The 16860-nt window shown below is 47.8% G+C and overlaps 1 protein-coding gene across 12 annotated transcripts in view; it reads left to right on the top strand.

The window, feature by feature from the left end:
• Nucleotides 1-16548, top strand: part of FCHO1 (FCH and mu domain containing endocytic adaptor 1) — a 294097-nt gene extending 277549 nt beyond the window's left edge. For all 12 annotated transcript variants that reach the window (XM_040321486.1, XM_040321453.1, XM_040321473.1 and 9 more), the window contains 2 exons: nucleotides 5921-6085; nucleotides 15814-16548. In XM_040321486.1, the coding sequence (XP_040177420.1) occupies nucleotides 5921-6085; nucleotides 15814-15833 (185 nt within the window). In that variant the 3' untranslated portion in view covers nucleotides 15834-16548. The remainder of the gene's footprint in view (nucleotides 1-5920; nucleotides 6086-15813) is intronic.
• The last annotated feature ends 312 nt before the right edge of the window (nucleotides 16549-16860 follow it).

The raw sequence follows: 16860 nt of genomic DNA, 5'->3' as shown, positions 1-16860 counted from the left end.
CAGTCGCTGGCTTTAACGGCGTGGCTGTTGAGAGCCAGGTACTGAAGGACCGAGGCCTGTCCGGCTCGGTAGTCTCTACCATGCTGCGTGCACGGAAGTCTACCTCACGTAGTATTTACCATCGTACGTGGAAGGCCTACATCTCTGTGTGAGGAGATGAAGTGGCACCCTCGTTCATACGTGGTGTCTAGGATTCTGCTGTTTTTTTTTTTTAACAGCGGGGAGTGGATCAGGCTCTCGCCTTGAGTGCGGTTATGAGTCAGATTTCGGCTCTGGCCGTTTACTTTCCGTGAGCTTTGGCAGCGCACTCCTTGGTGCGTACGTTTGTACAGGGGGTCCGACATATGGCTCCTCCGGTGCGCCATCCACTACCCCCATGGGACTTGAATTTAGTCCTTTCGGTGCTTCAGGATGCTCCCTTTGAGGACATCTGAAAGATCCCTTTGTTGACTCTGTCACAAAAGGTGTTTTTTCTGGTAGCAATTACCTCGATCAGACGAGTGTCTGAACTGGCGGCCTTGTCTTGCAAAGCTCCCTATTTGGTCATCCATAAGGATAAGATGGTGCTGCGGCCGCAGCCGTCTTTTCTCCCGAAAGTGGTTTTGGCTGTCCACATTAATGAGGACATTGTTCTTCCATCCTTATGTCCTCAGCCGAATAACCAGAAGGAGGCCACTTTACATTCCCTGGATGTGGTTCGGGCCCTACGAGTGTACTTATCTGCTACGGCTCCGTTCCGGAAGTCGGACTCACTGTTCGTGTCGGTGGCTGGTCCCAGAAAAGGTCTGGCAGTCTCATTGGCCACCATTTCTAGGTGTATACGACAAGTTGTGCTTCAGGCCTATGCCCTAAAGGGGCGGGCGCCTCCCTTTCGGGTTACGGCGCATTCGACCAGGGCGATCGGTGCCTCTTGGGCTTTCCAGTATCAAGCCTCTGTGTTACAGGTGTGTAAGGCAGCGACCTGGTCGTCGGTCCACACTTTTTCAAAGTTTTACGAGGTGGATGTGAGTGCATCTTCTGATGCCTCCTTCGGCCGCAAGGTGTTACAGGCGGCAGTTTAAAGTTGGAGTTCCTCCATTGAGTAACTCCGGTTTTGTTTGGGGTGTAGCTTGGTTTGCTGTGTTGTTTTTCCCACCCCTCGAATTTTTTGACACTGCTTGGGGACGTCCCTAAGGTCAAAGGCTGCTGTGTCCGTCCATGAACGGAAGAGAAAATAGGATTTTTGTACTCACCGTAAAATCCATTTCTCTGAGTTCATGGACGGACACAGCACCCACCCCTCCTTTTGTTTGTACTGCTTGTTACGAACTGGAGCTGCTAGAGCAGGGTGTGGGTTATACCCGGGGAACCACACCCCCTGGGAGGAGCTGCACTGAGGAAAGTGTTGTTAACACTTAAAGTGCTTTGTTTCTGCCTAACTCTCCTGGAAGGAAGCGGATATAACCCTAAGGTCAAAGGCTGCTGTGTCCGTCCATGAACTGCCTTTCTCCATTAAAAATTCCATTGGCGGCCATTTTGCCCTGGCCGCGCTGTGGCGCAGGACGGTATTGCAGGCATTTATTTTCTTGTGGTCTGCGCCCTTTTTATCTGAGGCGTCTGGTGGCCATTTTGGTGTGGGTTTTGGCCTCTAGCGCTGGTTTTCTGAACGGCGCACAGCTCATTCTCCTCATAGTGTTTCCTCACAGCTTTTTCCTCGCACACGCTATGGATACAAGGAAGACGGGCAGCGGTGCTCTGGGTTGTGAGTCCCCTCCCCAGGCGGTGCAGCAAGGAGGGTGGACTTCTTAAGTGTTTTTTTTTTTTCACTTAGTCCCTGAGGGTTGTCAGTGGGTGACAATGGAGTCAGTATCTGACCTTTCTTCCCCTAAATTGCCAGAGGCAGCAAACGGTGCCCCTGCGGTTCCCATGGATATGCTGTCGGCAGTCCTGGAATCATTTGTTGCCAGAATAGAAGTAGCATAATAGAATGCTCTGACTCAGATTCGCATGGCTGCGGCTCAGGACCCCGGTTTTGGTTTGTCAGAGGATGCAGACCAGGACCTCCCTGGTGAGGAGGACCCCTTGTCCGGGTCAGTGCAGGACAGAGCACTTGTGAGTGCACTTATTGATGCTGTGAGGGAATCTCAAGCTGGAAGATGCAGCTGGGACTTCCACAGAGGGGTCTGTCTCTTTTGTGTCACACAAATCTAACCACTCTGTGAAGATCTTTCCTTATGCTACTTTCTTTGATAAGTTTATTGATGAGGAAGGGGAACAGCCGCAGAAGTCTTTTGTGGTCCCTTAGGGCATGGCGGTCCGTTATCCTTTTGAGGAGAGCCTTTTGAAAAAATGGACCTCAATCTTGGACCTCAAGGCACTCAATGCCTTTGTGAGGGTGCGAAAGTTCAGGATGGAATCCATTCGTTCAGTGGTTGCTGTGCTCCATCCAGGGGACTTTCTGGCGTCCCTGGACATCAAAGACGCATACTTGTCTGTCCCCATCTGCACCAGACATCAGAGGTTTCTGTGCTTTGCAATCGGCAAAGACCACTATCAGTTTGTGGCTCTTCCTTTTGGCCTAGTGTCAGCACCGAGAGTGTTCACCAAGGTGCTCGCCCCGATTCTGTCTTTGCTGAGACAGCGAGGCATTGCTATCGTGGGCTACCTCGACGATCTTCTTCTGAGAGCTGCTTCTGGCTCAGAATTAGAGGAGGACGTGTCTATAGCCAGTCAGACCCTCCGGGAATTTGGTTGGGTACTGAACATTCAGAAGTCGGTGTTGGTACCGACTCAGCGTCTGCAGTACCTAGGGTTGATCCTGAACTCCTCGGAGGCGAAGGTCTTCCTTCCTGTGGAGAAGTTGCAGACACTCCAGTCGGCAGTGAAATTGTTAACATCCCGCAAATGGTCGTCTCTCCGTTTTTGCATGCAAGTTCTGGGACTCATGGTGGCCTCCTTTAAGGCAGTACCATATGCCCAATTCCACACTCCAGTTTTGCAGAAAGAGATCCTGTCCACATGGAACAGATCTCCATTGTCTCTGGATGGTTAAATTCAGGTAAGTCACCTGGTCAGGGCTTCCCTGAGTTGGTGGCTAAGATCCCCGGCTCCTCAGTCTGGGAAGTTGTACCTTTCTTTCCATTAGACTGTGATCACGACGAACGCCAGCCTCACAGGTTGGGGGGGAGTCTGGGGGGTCCAGTCGGCCCAGGATCGCTGGACTCCGGACAAATCTCGCCTGTAGATCAATGTTCTAGAACTTCGAGTGATCAGGCTGTGCCTCTCCTCGTGGATCCAGTCAGGGGGGAACACTGAGCTTGGCTGTGGCGTCGGAGGTCGCTCACATCCTAAGGTGGACGGAAAGAAGCATGCCAGCTCTGTCAGCCGTTTACATTCCGGGCGTAGAAAACTGGCAGGCGGACTATCTAAGTTGCCAGATGCTAGCCCAAGGGGAATGGTCATTACATCCGGAGGTGTTTCAACTCATTTGCTGGAGGTGGGGCACGCCGCACTTGTATCTCCTGGCTTCTCGACTCAATCGCAGGGTCTCTAGATTTCTGGCCAAGTCCAGAGATCCCTAGGCAGACGCGTTGGAGGCCCCGTGGGCTCAGTATCGGCTAATTTATGCCTTTCCCCCACTAAAGTTGCTTCCTTGTCTGCTCCGCAAAATGGACTCATAGGGGGTCCCGGTGATTCTAAACAGTCCAGATTGGCCCCTGCGTCCGTGGTACGCCGACCTTGTGCGCCTGGCGGTGGATGTGCACCCTGGCAGTTGCCAATGATGGAGGACCTTCTGTCTCAAGGTCCCATACTTCATCCTGCTTTAGTTGCTGGCTTTAACGGCATGGGTATTGAAAGCCAGGTGCTAAGAGACCAAGGTCTATCGGATTCGGTCATTTCAACCATGCTGAGGGCACGGAAGTCTTCTTCGCAGAAGATCTACCATCGCACTTGAAAGGCCTACATCTCCATGTGCGAGGAGATAGAGTGGCGTTCACGGACGTATTCGGTTTCCAGGGTCCTGCTGTTTTTACAGCGTGGAATGGATTTGAAACTTGATTTAAGCACCATTAAGGGTCAGATTTCAGCCTTGGCTGTTTTCTTTCACCGTCCCTTGGCGACCTACTCGCTGGTAGGTACTTTTGTGCAGGGGATCCGACATGTGCTTCCCCCGATTTAGACCACCGCTTCCTCTGTGGGATTTGAATCTGGTGCTCTCGGCTCTTCAGGAGCCTCCCTTTGAGAACATCGGAGAAATTCCTCTCAACGCTATCTTGGACAGTGACTTTTCTAGTAGCCATTACATCTGTGAGACGTGTTTCGGAGTTGGCGGCCTTGTCTTGCAAGTCTCCATACTTGGTCCTCCACAAGGATAAAGTGGTGCTACGCCCGCAACCTCCTTTTCTTCCAAAGGTGGTTTCAGTTTTTCACCTGAATGTGGACATTGTACTTCTGTCCTTGTGTCCTAGACCATCGCATTCCAAGGAGGTTGCGCTACATACTTTGGACGTGGTACCATTTGGGTATACCTGTTTGCTACGGCTCCGTTCCGGAGATCTGACTCACTGTTTGTGGCAGTATCTGGTCCGCAGAAGGGCCTGGCGGTCTCGCCGGCCACCATTTCTTGGTGGCTCAGGCAGACCGTCATCCAGGCCTACGCCCTTAAGGGGCGGGCGCCTCCTTTAGCTGTCACGCACATTTGACCAGGGCAATTGGTGCTTCCTGGGCTTTCCAACATCAAGCGTCTGTTTCACAGGTGTGTAAGGCAGCTACTTGGTCGTCTGTTCACACCTTTTCCAAATTTTACAAGGTAGATGTGAGTGAATCTTCAGATGCTTCCTTAGGCCTCAAGGTTTTGCAGGCGGGTGTTTGAGTTTGCACCTCCTCCGTTGAGGAGCTCTGCTTATTTGGGGTGAAGTTGGTCTTTTTGATTGCTGTTCCCACCCCTCGTTTTTCTGACACTGCTTGGGGACGTCCCAAATGTCAAGATATAAGGAGCTGTGTCCGTCCATGGATGAAAAGAGAAAATAGGATTTTTTGTACTTACTGTAAAATCCTTTTCTCTGTCGTCCATGGACAGCACCCTCACCTCCTTTTTAAGTTTGTACTGCTTTTTGACAAACTGAGCTGCATACTGGGTTATGACCAGAGGGACCGCCCTCTGGGCGGGGCTGTTCAACTCTGTTAAAGTTACATGTTTTAAGATAACTAACATGTTCTGCCTAGTCCTCTCCTATGAACAGGAACATAACCCAAATGTCAAGATTTAAGGAGCCGTGTCCGTCCATGAACGTTGAGTACAAAAATTTATATTTTTGTGTAAATGTCATGAAAGGGATATCTTTTTAACTGCACATTTTCCTTTGAGTTTGCTCTGTGTTATGTGCTCTGCTTATGATGCCTGACGAAGGGCTCTTGCGTGGCTCCGAATCGTTGCCAGATGTCTACTATGTGACCACGAAAATAAAGCTTTGGACTCTTTTGAGGAATCCTTGGTGTGCTATAACATTTCTTCACTCTGATTGTCTACAGTCTGTTGTCATTACAGCACCCAGCATTACTGAACAGTTATTTTTAGAAAGGTGTGCGTGGGGAATATTGCGTTTGGACTGCTTATGATCCTAACTCTTTTGTGACCAGAATTTTTTGAACCTTAGATGCCATGACCAAGTTTAGTATCGTCGCTTAACAGTAACTGTATAAGTAATTTGTCTGACACAGGGTTTGAGAACTAGCAATACACATTTGTACATTCCTAGCTCTCTACTGCAAGGTTAGTTAACATTCTCACAGCAAGAGGCATTTTACATTTGATTTATTGCGCTCACAAAAGGGTTAATTTGATTGTGTCAAGAGATGCCGTTGATCATATGGTATATGCTTATTTTGTTGGTTGCTTATCGGGTTTATGATTATTTCTATTCTATTTTACTTGTTACAGGTGGTGGAAGGCTATATGCTCGCTGGCAGCCACTTCGTGGTTGTAGTACTCCCTCCCCAGCTGCAGCCCAGTTTACATGTGAAGGTCGTACATTATCTGGGGTGGACATAGAGCTGGTGGGCTCTGGTTATAGGATGTCACTGGTCAAGAAGAGGTTTGCCGCAGGTAACAATACAATACATTATTCAATTTTTAAATTAAAGTGTATTTGAACCTTAAAAATAAAGTTCTATATTGCAGGTACCAGTCCTTGGATGGGTTTAATAATTTTCATTGGGCAAAACTGCCCACGTTTTCAAAACGTTCTTTTAAAATGTCAAATCGCACATCAGTGTATTCAGGTGCCATTCATTTCAATGGCACCTAAAACACAGTGCAATTGTCGCGTGACCAATCACACAAACCAAATCGCGGGTCACCCAAAAAAAGTTCCCGGAACTTCGCACGACAATTGCAGCAGAATCACACTGGGTTTTTTAGTGGCATTGAGATAATTGCCACCTGAACACACTGATGTGCGATTTGACATTTTAACAGCGACTATGTGTGAACGGAGCCCTAGACTTTTTCCTTTATTTTCAGATAATGATCCAGCCAGTATCACACTTCCTGTCCTAGGGGGACAACACTCTACCTGTGGGGGAGAGGCATTGTCGCACTAGGTTCCTCTATTGATTTGGCTCATAGACATCTCATCTCCATTACCTAGGGGAGAGACATTTTAAATTTTAGTTTTGTGCAGAGGTGTGAATGCCTCTGGATTTTTGGCAGCATCTGGAGAAATTTTCCTAACTTGCTGAAATTTCTCTTAACCACTTCAGTCCTGGAGGATTTGGCTGCCCAATGACCGGGCCATTTTTTGCGATTCGGCACTGCGTCGCTTTAACTGACAATTGCGCGGTTGTGCGACATTGCACCCAAACAAAATTGACATCCTATTTTCTCCAGAAGCTTTCTTTTGGTGGTATTTGATCACCTCTGTGGTTTTTATTTTTTGCGCTATAAACAAAAAAAAAAACGACAGTTTTGGGGGAAAAAAAGCAATCATTTTTGCTATAATAAATATCCCCCCAAAAAAAAAAAATATATATATATATATATATATATATATATATATATATATATTTAAAGTAATTTCTCTTATCGTCCATGGATGGACACAGCTCCTTAAGTCTTGACAAGTGGGTTATGTTCCCTGTTTACAGGAGAAGACTAGGCAGAAACATGTTAGATCATTAAATACATTAACAGAGTTGAACAGCCCCGCCCAGGGGGCGGTCCCTCCAGACATAACCCTCTTCATTGCAGCTGCAGCCTCAGTTTCGTTCTGCCTAGCAAAGGAGAAGGACGTATGGCTCCCTTTGGGGGCCTTGAGGAGAAATTTTCTTTTATTTTAATTTTTTCTTAAAGAATCTTTTTCAACTGTCGGCTGAGAGACAGGCTGGATATTATAGATCCTTGTAGTCTTCTCAGTCCGACCAGCAAGCATGGGCACACCTTTGCAAAGAGGCTTGGTCTGCCACGCCATACCCCATGACTCCTGGGGTGGCCGGTGAGCTTTGCTCTGAGGTCCACATATGACTAGGCTGTGGTGTTGTCTCACTCAGTGGACCGGGCCAACAGCTACCTCCATTGCAGTTGTAGGTCTGTCTGTCGGGAATGCGTCAGCGAGTCCTCGCTCGGAGGTAAGTACAGTCCAGGGGTTTGGGGGTCCTCTTCTCCTTCCTTCCCTGCTCCTTTCCCTCTGCTGCATTGCTTTTTTGGTGGGAGACCTTTGGGTCCTCGCTGGACGACATTATCAAGGATGTCACTGGAGGGAAGAGCGCTCTCCTCCCTCAGGCCTCCAGGGGGAAGGAGCCCCGCCGTGGGCTGGGTCCTTCTTTTTCCACACCAAAGCGGTCTTTTTTAGTCAGTCAGGGTCCGCGGGCGAACCTCCCGGGCTGACAAGGGCTCAGCTGGGGGGGCTGATCCGTCCCTGGGTGCGTAAGCCAATCGCGCCGGCACCCGAACCCGCCAATGTATGTAGCTTCCCCTGCTCGTCTCTGAGGTGGGGGGTCGCCTTTGCTGTTAACAGCTCGGTGAACCTCCCTGCTCTCCGACAGTGGGTCTGCGAGGTGGTATCTTCTAGAGTACTAGATAGGGTTCCTTCCAATCCACCGAACAGTGTCTGCCTTTGGGCAGTGTGGGACTTGCTAAGCTGCGGTGTGATTTTATCTTTTCCGCAGGACTAGTGGTTTGAGGGATTCTATCCAAATCTGCTCTCGGTCCCAAGGATGGGCATGGTCTGTCCGATTTTGGGCTTCAAGGGCCTAAAAGGCCTTTGTGAATGATGGGTAGGTCCGCTCGGAATCCATTCTTTCGGTGGGGTAGCCACTTGCACTTCGGTGCAGAAGGTCATAGGTACGACCCACCATGGGGCTGCTACCTGTATAGCTTTTAGCTGCGCTCCATCCGGGGGACTTTCTGGCATCCTTGGACATTAAGGACGCATACATGCATGTTCCACTTTGCGCAAGTCACAGAGGTTTTCTGTGCCTAGCGATGGGGATGCCCACGGTCAGTTGTGGTCCTTTGTTTTGAACTGGCGCCAGCACCAACGGTTTTTACCAAGGAGTTTTGGACTTATCCTAACCTTGTTGGGACAGCGAGACTTTGCCATTGTGGCTACTTAGACGACTTCCTGACTCAGAGGTTGTGTCTGTGGCTTTTCGTACCCTCTGTGAATTCGGGTGGGTGTTAAACATTTGAAGTCGGTCCTGGTTCCGACTCAGTTTGGAGTGCCTACGACTGCCGGACTCCTCGGTTGGCGAAGGTCTTTTTTTCCCCCTGGAGAACTTGCAGACTCTTCAGTCGGTGGTGATTATTGACATCACGCAATCGGTCTCTCCGGTTGCAAGCAAATCCTAGGTCTGTGGGTAGCCTCCTCCGAGGCGGTACTGTATGCCCAGTTCCACGCTCGTGTTTTTTTCCAGAGGGAAATGCTGTCCGAGTGGTACGAATCTCTCGTCTCTGAATCATCAGATTCAGGTGCGTCACCTTGTCAGTGTCTCTCTGAATTGGTGGCTGAGATCCCTGACTTTTCGGTCCGGGAGGTGGTTTCTTCCTTTCTGTGGAGATTACAACGGACGCAAACCTCTAGGGTTGTGAGGGCGCCTGGGGGGTCCAGTCGGCCCAGAGTCGCTGGACTTGAGTGGACCTACGGCCACACAGCCCTATATGCGCCCGTTCTCGTCGGATCTCGGTAACTACCCAAGCTCGGGCCTGGTTAGTACCTGGGTGGGAGTCCGCCTGGAAATACCAGGTGCCGTAGACCTTGGCCCAGATTCAAAGAGCAGTTGCGCAGTGCAATTGCTTACTTGCCCCGGCGTAACGAGTTCTCCTGATTCAGAGAGCTCGTTACGCCGACTACAGCCTAAGATATGCGTGGCTTAAGGCTCTTATGCCCTCATATCTTAGGCTGCATTCTTACGTTGGCCGCTAGGTGGCGTTCCCGTTGTGGTCAGCGTATAGTATGCAAATTGCATACTAACGCAGATTCACAACGTTACGCGAGCCCTGCGTAAGCAGTTTACATCGTTTGCGTACGTAGTTTTTTTGCGTAAGGCTGCCCCTTCTATAGCAGGGGCAGCCAATGCTAAAGTATACCCGTCGTTCCCGCGTCGCGAAATTTGAAATTTACGTTGTTTGCGTAAGTGAATCGTGAATGGCGCTGGACGCCATTCACGTTCACTTTGAAGCAAATGACGTCCTTGCGACGTCATTTACCGCAATGCACGTCGGGAAAGTTTCGCGCGCCTAATTTAAATGATTCCCGCCCCCTACGGGATCATTTAAATTGCGCGCGCTTACGCCGGGCATTTTGCCGGAGCGCCCACGCAATTTACTGCTCCGTGAATCGCGGGTAGCGCAGAAAATTTGCGGAGGCGCAGGGCAAAAACGGTGCCCTGCGCCTACGTAAAAAAAGGGCAAATGTACCTGAATCTACCCCCTTGTCTACCGTTACTTGCCCTAGTACTGTGGGCGGTCAGGCTATGCCTCTCCTCGTGGCCGAGGGGGTTGCAAGGTCGTCTGATCATGATTCAACCTAAAACGCCACGCCGGTGGCTCCGGGCTACCATCAGGTATAACGGCAAACGGGCTACTGGAGTCGCCTGATGTTGAACCAGGACAACTGGTCTTGGCACTTGGAGTCAACTCCCTTGCAGGAGGTGAGCCTCGCAGAGCATGGATCTCCTAGCCACTCGTCTCAGACGCAGGGGTATCAAGGTTCGTGGCCAGATCTAGCGATCTGGTACAGACGCGCAACTTGCGCTGGTGGCCCTGTGGGGTCTGTCTCGGCGACTTTATGCCTTTCCCCCATTGTAGTGGCTTCCCCGGCTGAGGAATCCCGATGATTTTAATAGCTCCAGATCCTTGGTGCGCCGATTTCTGGCGCCTGGTAGCGTCGGTACCCTGGCGGTTGCCAGGGCATGAGGTCCTTTTGTCTCGAGGTCCCATACTTCCTCCTGTTGTACAGTCACTGACTTGCTCAACAGGGCTATTGGAAGCCAGACTTTAAGGGACCGGGGTCTGTCCGACTCAGTCACCTCAACAATGCTGAGGGCACGGTAGTCTTCTTCCGGTGGACCTACCTTCGCGTCTGGCGGACCTACATCTCTTGGTGCGAAGAGATGGAGTGACGTCCACAGATCAAAAAATAGCTTAGAGCACCGTTTGGGGGTAGATTTTAGCCTTGGCTGTGTTCTTTCAGTGGCCTTTTTGTGGCCGTTCCCTGGTGGGTACCTTTTTTGTGGAGGGGGCTTGTCCTATACCTTCCCCCCTTGGCCCATCTCTTCCCCCATGATTTTTGACTCTGGCGTTCTCGGTTCTTCAGGAATCTTCCTTTTGGAAACATCAGAGAGATTTTTTCTTGACACTATCTCAGAAGTGGCCCCTTTAAGTGGCCTTTACCTCTGTTAGAGGGGTTTCTGAGTTGGCGCTCTTGTCTTGCAAGCCGCCATGTTTGATCCTTCATAGCCTTAGGTGGCAGTGCATCTGCGACCTTCCCTTCTTCCGAAGGTGGTTTCGGCTTTTTCGCTAGGATAAGGACATCGTTTCTCACATCCCTCTTTTCTCGGCTGCCGCATCCTACGGAGGTTGTCTTTCATACTTTAGGCGTGGTACGCGCTTTGCGGGTGTACCAGCCTGCTACGGCTCCGTTTCGGAAGATCTGACTCTTTTGTGTCGGTGTCTGGTCCACAAAAGGGACTGGCAATCTCGTTGCCCACCATTTCTCGGTGGATCAGGTAGGCTGTCATACAGGCCTATGTTCTTAAGGGGCGGGTATCAGGTGTGCGAGGCGGCGACTTGGTCGTCCATTGACATTCTTTCCAGAATTTACATGGTTGCTGTAAATGCATCTTCTGATGCTTCTTTCGGCCGCTAGGTTTTTGCAGGCGGCTGTTTAAAGTTGCACCTCCTCTTTTTTGAGGAGCTCTGCTTGTTTTGGGGTGAAGTTAAGATTGGTTTTATTGATATATTTCCCACCCCTCGTTTTGACACTGCTTGGGATTGTCCCACTTGTCAAGACTTAAGGAGCTGTGTCCGTCCTTGGACGATAAGAGAAAATTGGATTTTTTGTACTCATCGTAAAATCCTTTTCTCTGACGTCCATGGACGGGCTCAGCTCCCACCCCTCCTATTTAGGTTTGTACTGCTTGTTTTACGAACTGAGGCTGCAGCTGCAGTGAGGAGGGTTATGTCTGGAGGGACCGCCCCCCTGGGCGGGGCTGTTCAACTCTGTTAATGTAACATGTATTTAAATATCTAAAATGTTTCTGCCTAGTCCTCTCCTGTAAACAGGGAACATAACCCACTTGTCAAGACTTAAGGAGCTGCGTCCGTCCATGGACGTCAGAGAAAAGGATTTTACGGTGAGTACAAAAAATCCTATTTTTTCCTCAGTTTAGGCCAATACGTATTCTTCTACATATTTTTGGCAAAAGAAATCGCAACCATGTATTGATTGGTTTGCACAAAAGTTATAGTGTCTACAAAATAGGGGATAGTTTTATGGCATTTTTATTATTATAATTTTTTTATTAGTAATGGCGGCGATCAGCGATTTTTATCGTGACTGCGACATTATGGCGAACACATCCGACACTTTTGACGCTATTTTGTGACCATTGTCCTTTTATACAGCGATCAGTGCTATAAAAATTCACTGATTACTGTGTAAATGACACTGGCAGGGAAGGGGTTAACACTAGGGGGCGATGAAGGGGTTAAGTGTGTCCTAGGGAGTGATACTTAATGTGTGGGGGCTGGGCTACCAGTGACACGACTAGAGGTAGACCGATATATTGGCCAGCCGATATTTGGCCATTTTTAGTAAATTGGCATCGCCTGATTATTATCAAAATTAGGCCGATATTTTACACTGGCCGCCGTTCCTCCTCCTTTCTCCACACTCAGCGGCTCTGGCAGCATCAAGTGCCGCGCTGAGTGTGAAACTGACAAGTAACAGAGAGGAGCTGTCAGCTCGATGTCAGGGGTGGGCGGGACCCAGCAGCTATATTACACCATTAGGGGTGGGCAGGACCCGGGCGGGACCCAGCAGCTATTATACACCAGCCAATGGGATGGTATCTGGGCGGGCCGCCCACCCCCGACATTGAGCTGACAGCTCCTCTCTCTCTCCTCTGTTAGTTTCACACAGTTACAGTTACACTCGGCTTAGTGTGAAACCTGCCAGTGCCACCAGCCAGTGCCAATCAGTGCCATCTGTCAGTGCCACCGCCAATCAGTGCTACCAGCCAGTGCCAATCAGTGCCAGTGTCAACCAGTGTCACCCGCCAGTGCCTATGAGTGCCACTGCCAATCAGTGCCACCTGCCAGTGCCAACCAGTTCCAATTGCCAGTGCCACTGCCAATCAGTGCCACCTGCCAGTGCCATTTGTCCCAAACTAGTGGCATCTGTCAGTTCCAAACCAGTGCCACCTGCTAGTGCCACCTGCCAGTGCCAATAGTGGCATCTTTCAGTTCCAAACCAGTGCCACCTGCTAGTGCCATCTGTCAGTGCCACCTGCCAGTGCCAATAGTGGCATCTGTCAGTTCCAAACCAGTGCCACCTGCCAGTGCCAATCATTTCCCATCTGCCAGTGCCATCTGTCGGTTCCAAACCAGTGCCATCTGTCAGTTCCAAACCAGTGCCACCTGCTAGTGTCAATCAGTGCCACCTGCCAGTGCCAATAGTGCCATCTGTCAGTTCCAAAGCAGTGCCATCTGTACTGAGGACATCAAGTGTGTTCTAGGTTGACAGGAGTAAGCAGGAAGGAGTTGAGTGGGTGAGGTTGGGTTGTTTTTTTTGTTTTGTTTTTTAAATCGGCCTAAAATATCAGCCAGAAAAATCGGCATCATATATCGGCCGTCGGTCGCCCCAATTTCTAAATATCGGCATCGGCCAGAGAAGAACCCCATATCGGTCTACCTCTAGACACGACACTGATCACTGCTTCCGAGGACAGGGAGCAGTAGATCAGTGTCCTGTCACAAGGCAGAACGGGGAAATGCCTTGTTAACACAGGCATCCCCCTGTTCTGCAGCTCTGTGACACGATCGCGGGACACCTGCGGACATCAAATCCCCGGGCACGGTCACGGAGCTCGCGGCAGGGGGGCGCGCGCCTGCATAATGCGAAATTCAGAGCAATGTATGCCATTGCCGTGCCATTTCTTCCGACATATATCGGCATGACATGGTCGGCAAGTGGTTAATAATCTGAAAAAAAGGAAGCAAATACAGCTGCAACATCTAAGGACTGGTAAGCTGCAATATATTACAGTTTGGGTCTTGTGGTTAGTTAACTTTTGAGTACTTTTGCCTTTTCGTGCTTAGGTAAGTGTATACTCCGTGCTGCCCCGTGCCTTAGAAAATCAGGCAATATGTTTACACCCCACGTTTAAAACGCCACTCCTATTCTGAGTTATGAATTCTATGTTTTTATCAAGCTTGAGCATGAAAAACAAGCTGTAAACAAAAGCGTGTGGAATTATAAGTCATTGATTAGTGTAAGGTATCATTAAAGCCCCATTCCGTGATAAATCTACATTTTTATTACCCTGATCTTTCCCCTCTAACCAATGATGATGGTCGTTTACAATGATCTCAGGGTGGGATGTACCCTTTTATTCGCCATTGGCCTGCAACAGATTTTTTTTCTGAACAGGCTGGGTTCACTCTTGTGCGATTCGCACCACATTGCTTGTGATGGAGAAAATGAATACAAAAAAGTTACCTTTTTAATGAAAACCATATGTCAAAATGATCCGTAGATCCAAACGGAGAAGTTTATAGTAAGAAATGTGTCACTAGATTTGATTGACAGTAGCAGGAGCCTATGGTTTCCTCAGCTCTCACTGAGTCCAGTCCAGTGCGGAGGGAGAGGAGAGAAGAGAAGTACCACTGCTCTCTGGCACAGCGCTGTATCGATATCGGGCTCAAGTAAGTATTTAAGAGAGCTGGGAGGAAGGAAGGTGAGCTGACAGTAGTAGTTTTTTTTTTTTACCTTTAAAAACATTCATCCTTTACAACCCTTTAACAGCTTTGAAAGTTAATACCAGAACCTGTAGAATTAAATGATTATTCTACTGATTTTGTTCATTCCATGATACTCATGAGGTTGTTTATCAAAACTATATTTTTAATAAAGAACACAAAAATATTTATTGGCACACTCAAACCCAGCACAACATAAAAATGTTTTATTAAATGTAAACGTTAAAACTGGGTCGAGTTAGCAAATGACAGATATTTGTAGATTTTACATTGTGCCTTTTGTAAAACAGTGAAAATTGAAGAAATTCAGGGGCAAAGTATCAGGCACCATTTGGGTATAAGTTTGACTGCAAAGGGACCAGGAGTTTTACAGCTTTTGAAAATGCAGCAGTTGTATTGGGTTATTGAGATGGCCTATTGAAAGCAGTTCTCTTCAGCTCTAAGGCTACTTTTACACTGAGGCGTTTTTCAGGCGCTAAATTGCTAAAAATAGCATCTGTAATGCGCCTGAAAAACGCCTCCCCTGCAGCCCCAGTGTGAGAGCCCGAGTGCTTTCACACTGGAGCGGTGCACTTGCAGGACATGAGAAAAAGTTCTGCAAAAGCAGCATCTTTCGGGCGGTGTGGTGAATACACATGATCAATGGGCACCGCTGCCAAAGCGATTCGGCAGCAGCGCTTTGCGGGCGCTTATTAACCCTTTGTTCGGCTAAATCTAGCATTAACCAAGAACTCATCAGTGTCATCCTCCTGGTCCACATTTCCTTCCTCCCATAAAATAATGAGATTTCTGAGCGTTCGATATTCACATCTGCTCAGACTTGACCAATCTCCAAGCGAGCACAGCAGAACAGCATTTCATTTCCTATCATGTAACGCCTGTAGTACCATTTTTCTAGAAAACAGGCAGATACCCATAACAATTTCAAAAACATTACACCTCAAAGTGGGACAGAAGGACAGATCTATTAGTATAAGATCTGAGCAACTGAAAGTTCAAAACTGAATAAATTGAGAACTCCCTTACTCATCCTTTCCCCCCATTTAGACATTATGATCCATTTTTTTTTCTTTTTTTGCAATATATTTCACTAGTGACTCCCAAATCCCCCTATTATTTATACTTAATAAGTGATTCAGTGTTTTGGTTTTTTTTGGACCTTGAGGGATTTTTTTAGTGGTGATAAAGGAATAACACTGCATGTAAGCATTTAAAATACTTGATTTTTCTGTACTGTAACCTTCCGTTTTTCAAGTTGATGACAGAGATTCTATATTCTTCCTACAGGAACCACTGTACTTGGGCGCATTGTTGCACCCACCCATATTTTCATAAAATGTGTTTTCTTATCCTAGGTAAATACCTTGTTTGCTGAGAACAGGTGGCCATTCTATGCACCACTCCTTTCCTATTGATCTCTGCTCCCTGACACCAGGGCCACGTTTGGGAACAGCCTGAACCTTGGACTCAGAGGCTGGAAGTTCACCTACATTCTGAAATGCCTCCCATGCTCAGTGATGACATAGAGGAGTGATGCAGGAAATTTCCTTTTTTCTCTGTGAAGCTGATCTGGATTACAAGCACTTTAAACATTTTAAGAAGATTGCTAGTCAGCATTTTTTCTGACTAAAATACAGCACTGGTATTCTATATAGTGCCCATACAATTGTAAAATGACTGGAGACTTCAGGGCATGTCTGTTTTTTAAAGTTTATTATATCTGTCTAGTTTTGTAGTTGGACCAAGTTTTGAGATTGTTTCAGCTGAAGAGGAGAAAAATTGTCAGTTTACATTCAGGAGTTTCCCATGTTAGTTCTAAAATACAAATTGAGAACTCTCGCACTTTAGAGCCTGCTTTTGGTGTATGTAAGAATGCAAGTGTAGAGAAGGTGTTTGTATATAACTTGTTTAGTATACATGCACACTGTACATAGTTTTGCAATGTTTTTCCTGTTGACAATTTTGGTTCTGTTTTGTTTGTCGAAGAGGCTCTATATTAGACCTAAAGTGCAAAATTATCATATATATTCTAAATATATCTATATATATATATATATTGTGTGTACATAAAATAAAGTTTGATGCAGTCATGTTTGCGTGCGCTGTTATTTTTTTAACTTTGGGTGTGCTATTTACAAAAAAAAAAAACACGTCAGTCTCCCTGCTACTGCACCCCACACTTTTCAATATAGCAGCTGGTTGCAGTCACTGCTCTAAAATTCAGATTTTATGTTTCAATGTTTTTTATTAGTGTTTTAACATAAGATATATTAATAGCAAAACATGTAGACATTATAACAGTTGCAGGGTGTCATACAGAGTACAAGTGGGATACTGGGTACCTCTTTCTGGGCATTCAGATAGTACACGTCAGACTCCTTATGATTCCAAGAAGATATAAA

This window comes from Rana temporaria, chromosome 1 (genome assembly GCF_905171775.1).
Source record: "Rana temporaria chromosome 1, aRanTem1.1, whole genome shotgun sequence".
Classification (NCBI taxonomy): domain Eukaryota; kingdom Metazoa; phylum Chordata; class Amphibia; order Anura; family Ranidae; genus Rana; species Rana temporaria.
Note: the sequence above shows the minus strand (reverse complement) of the source record. Positions and strands in the feature narration are given on the sequence as shown.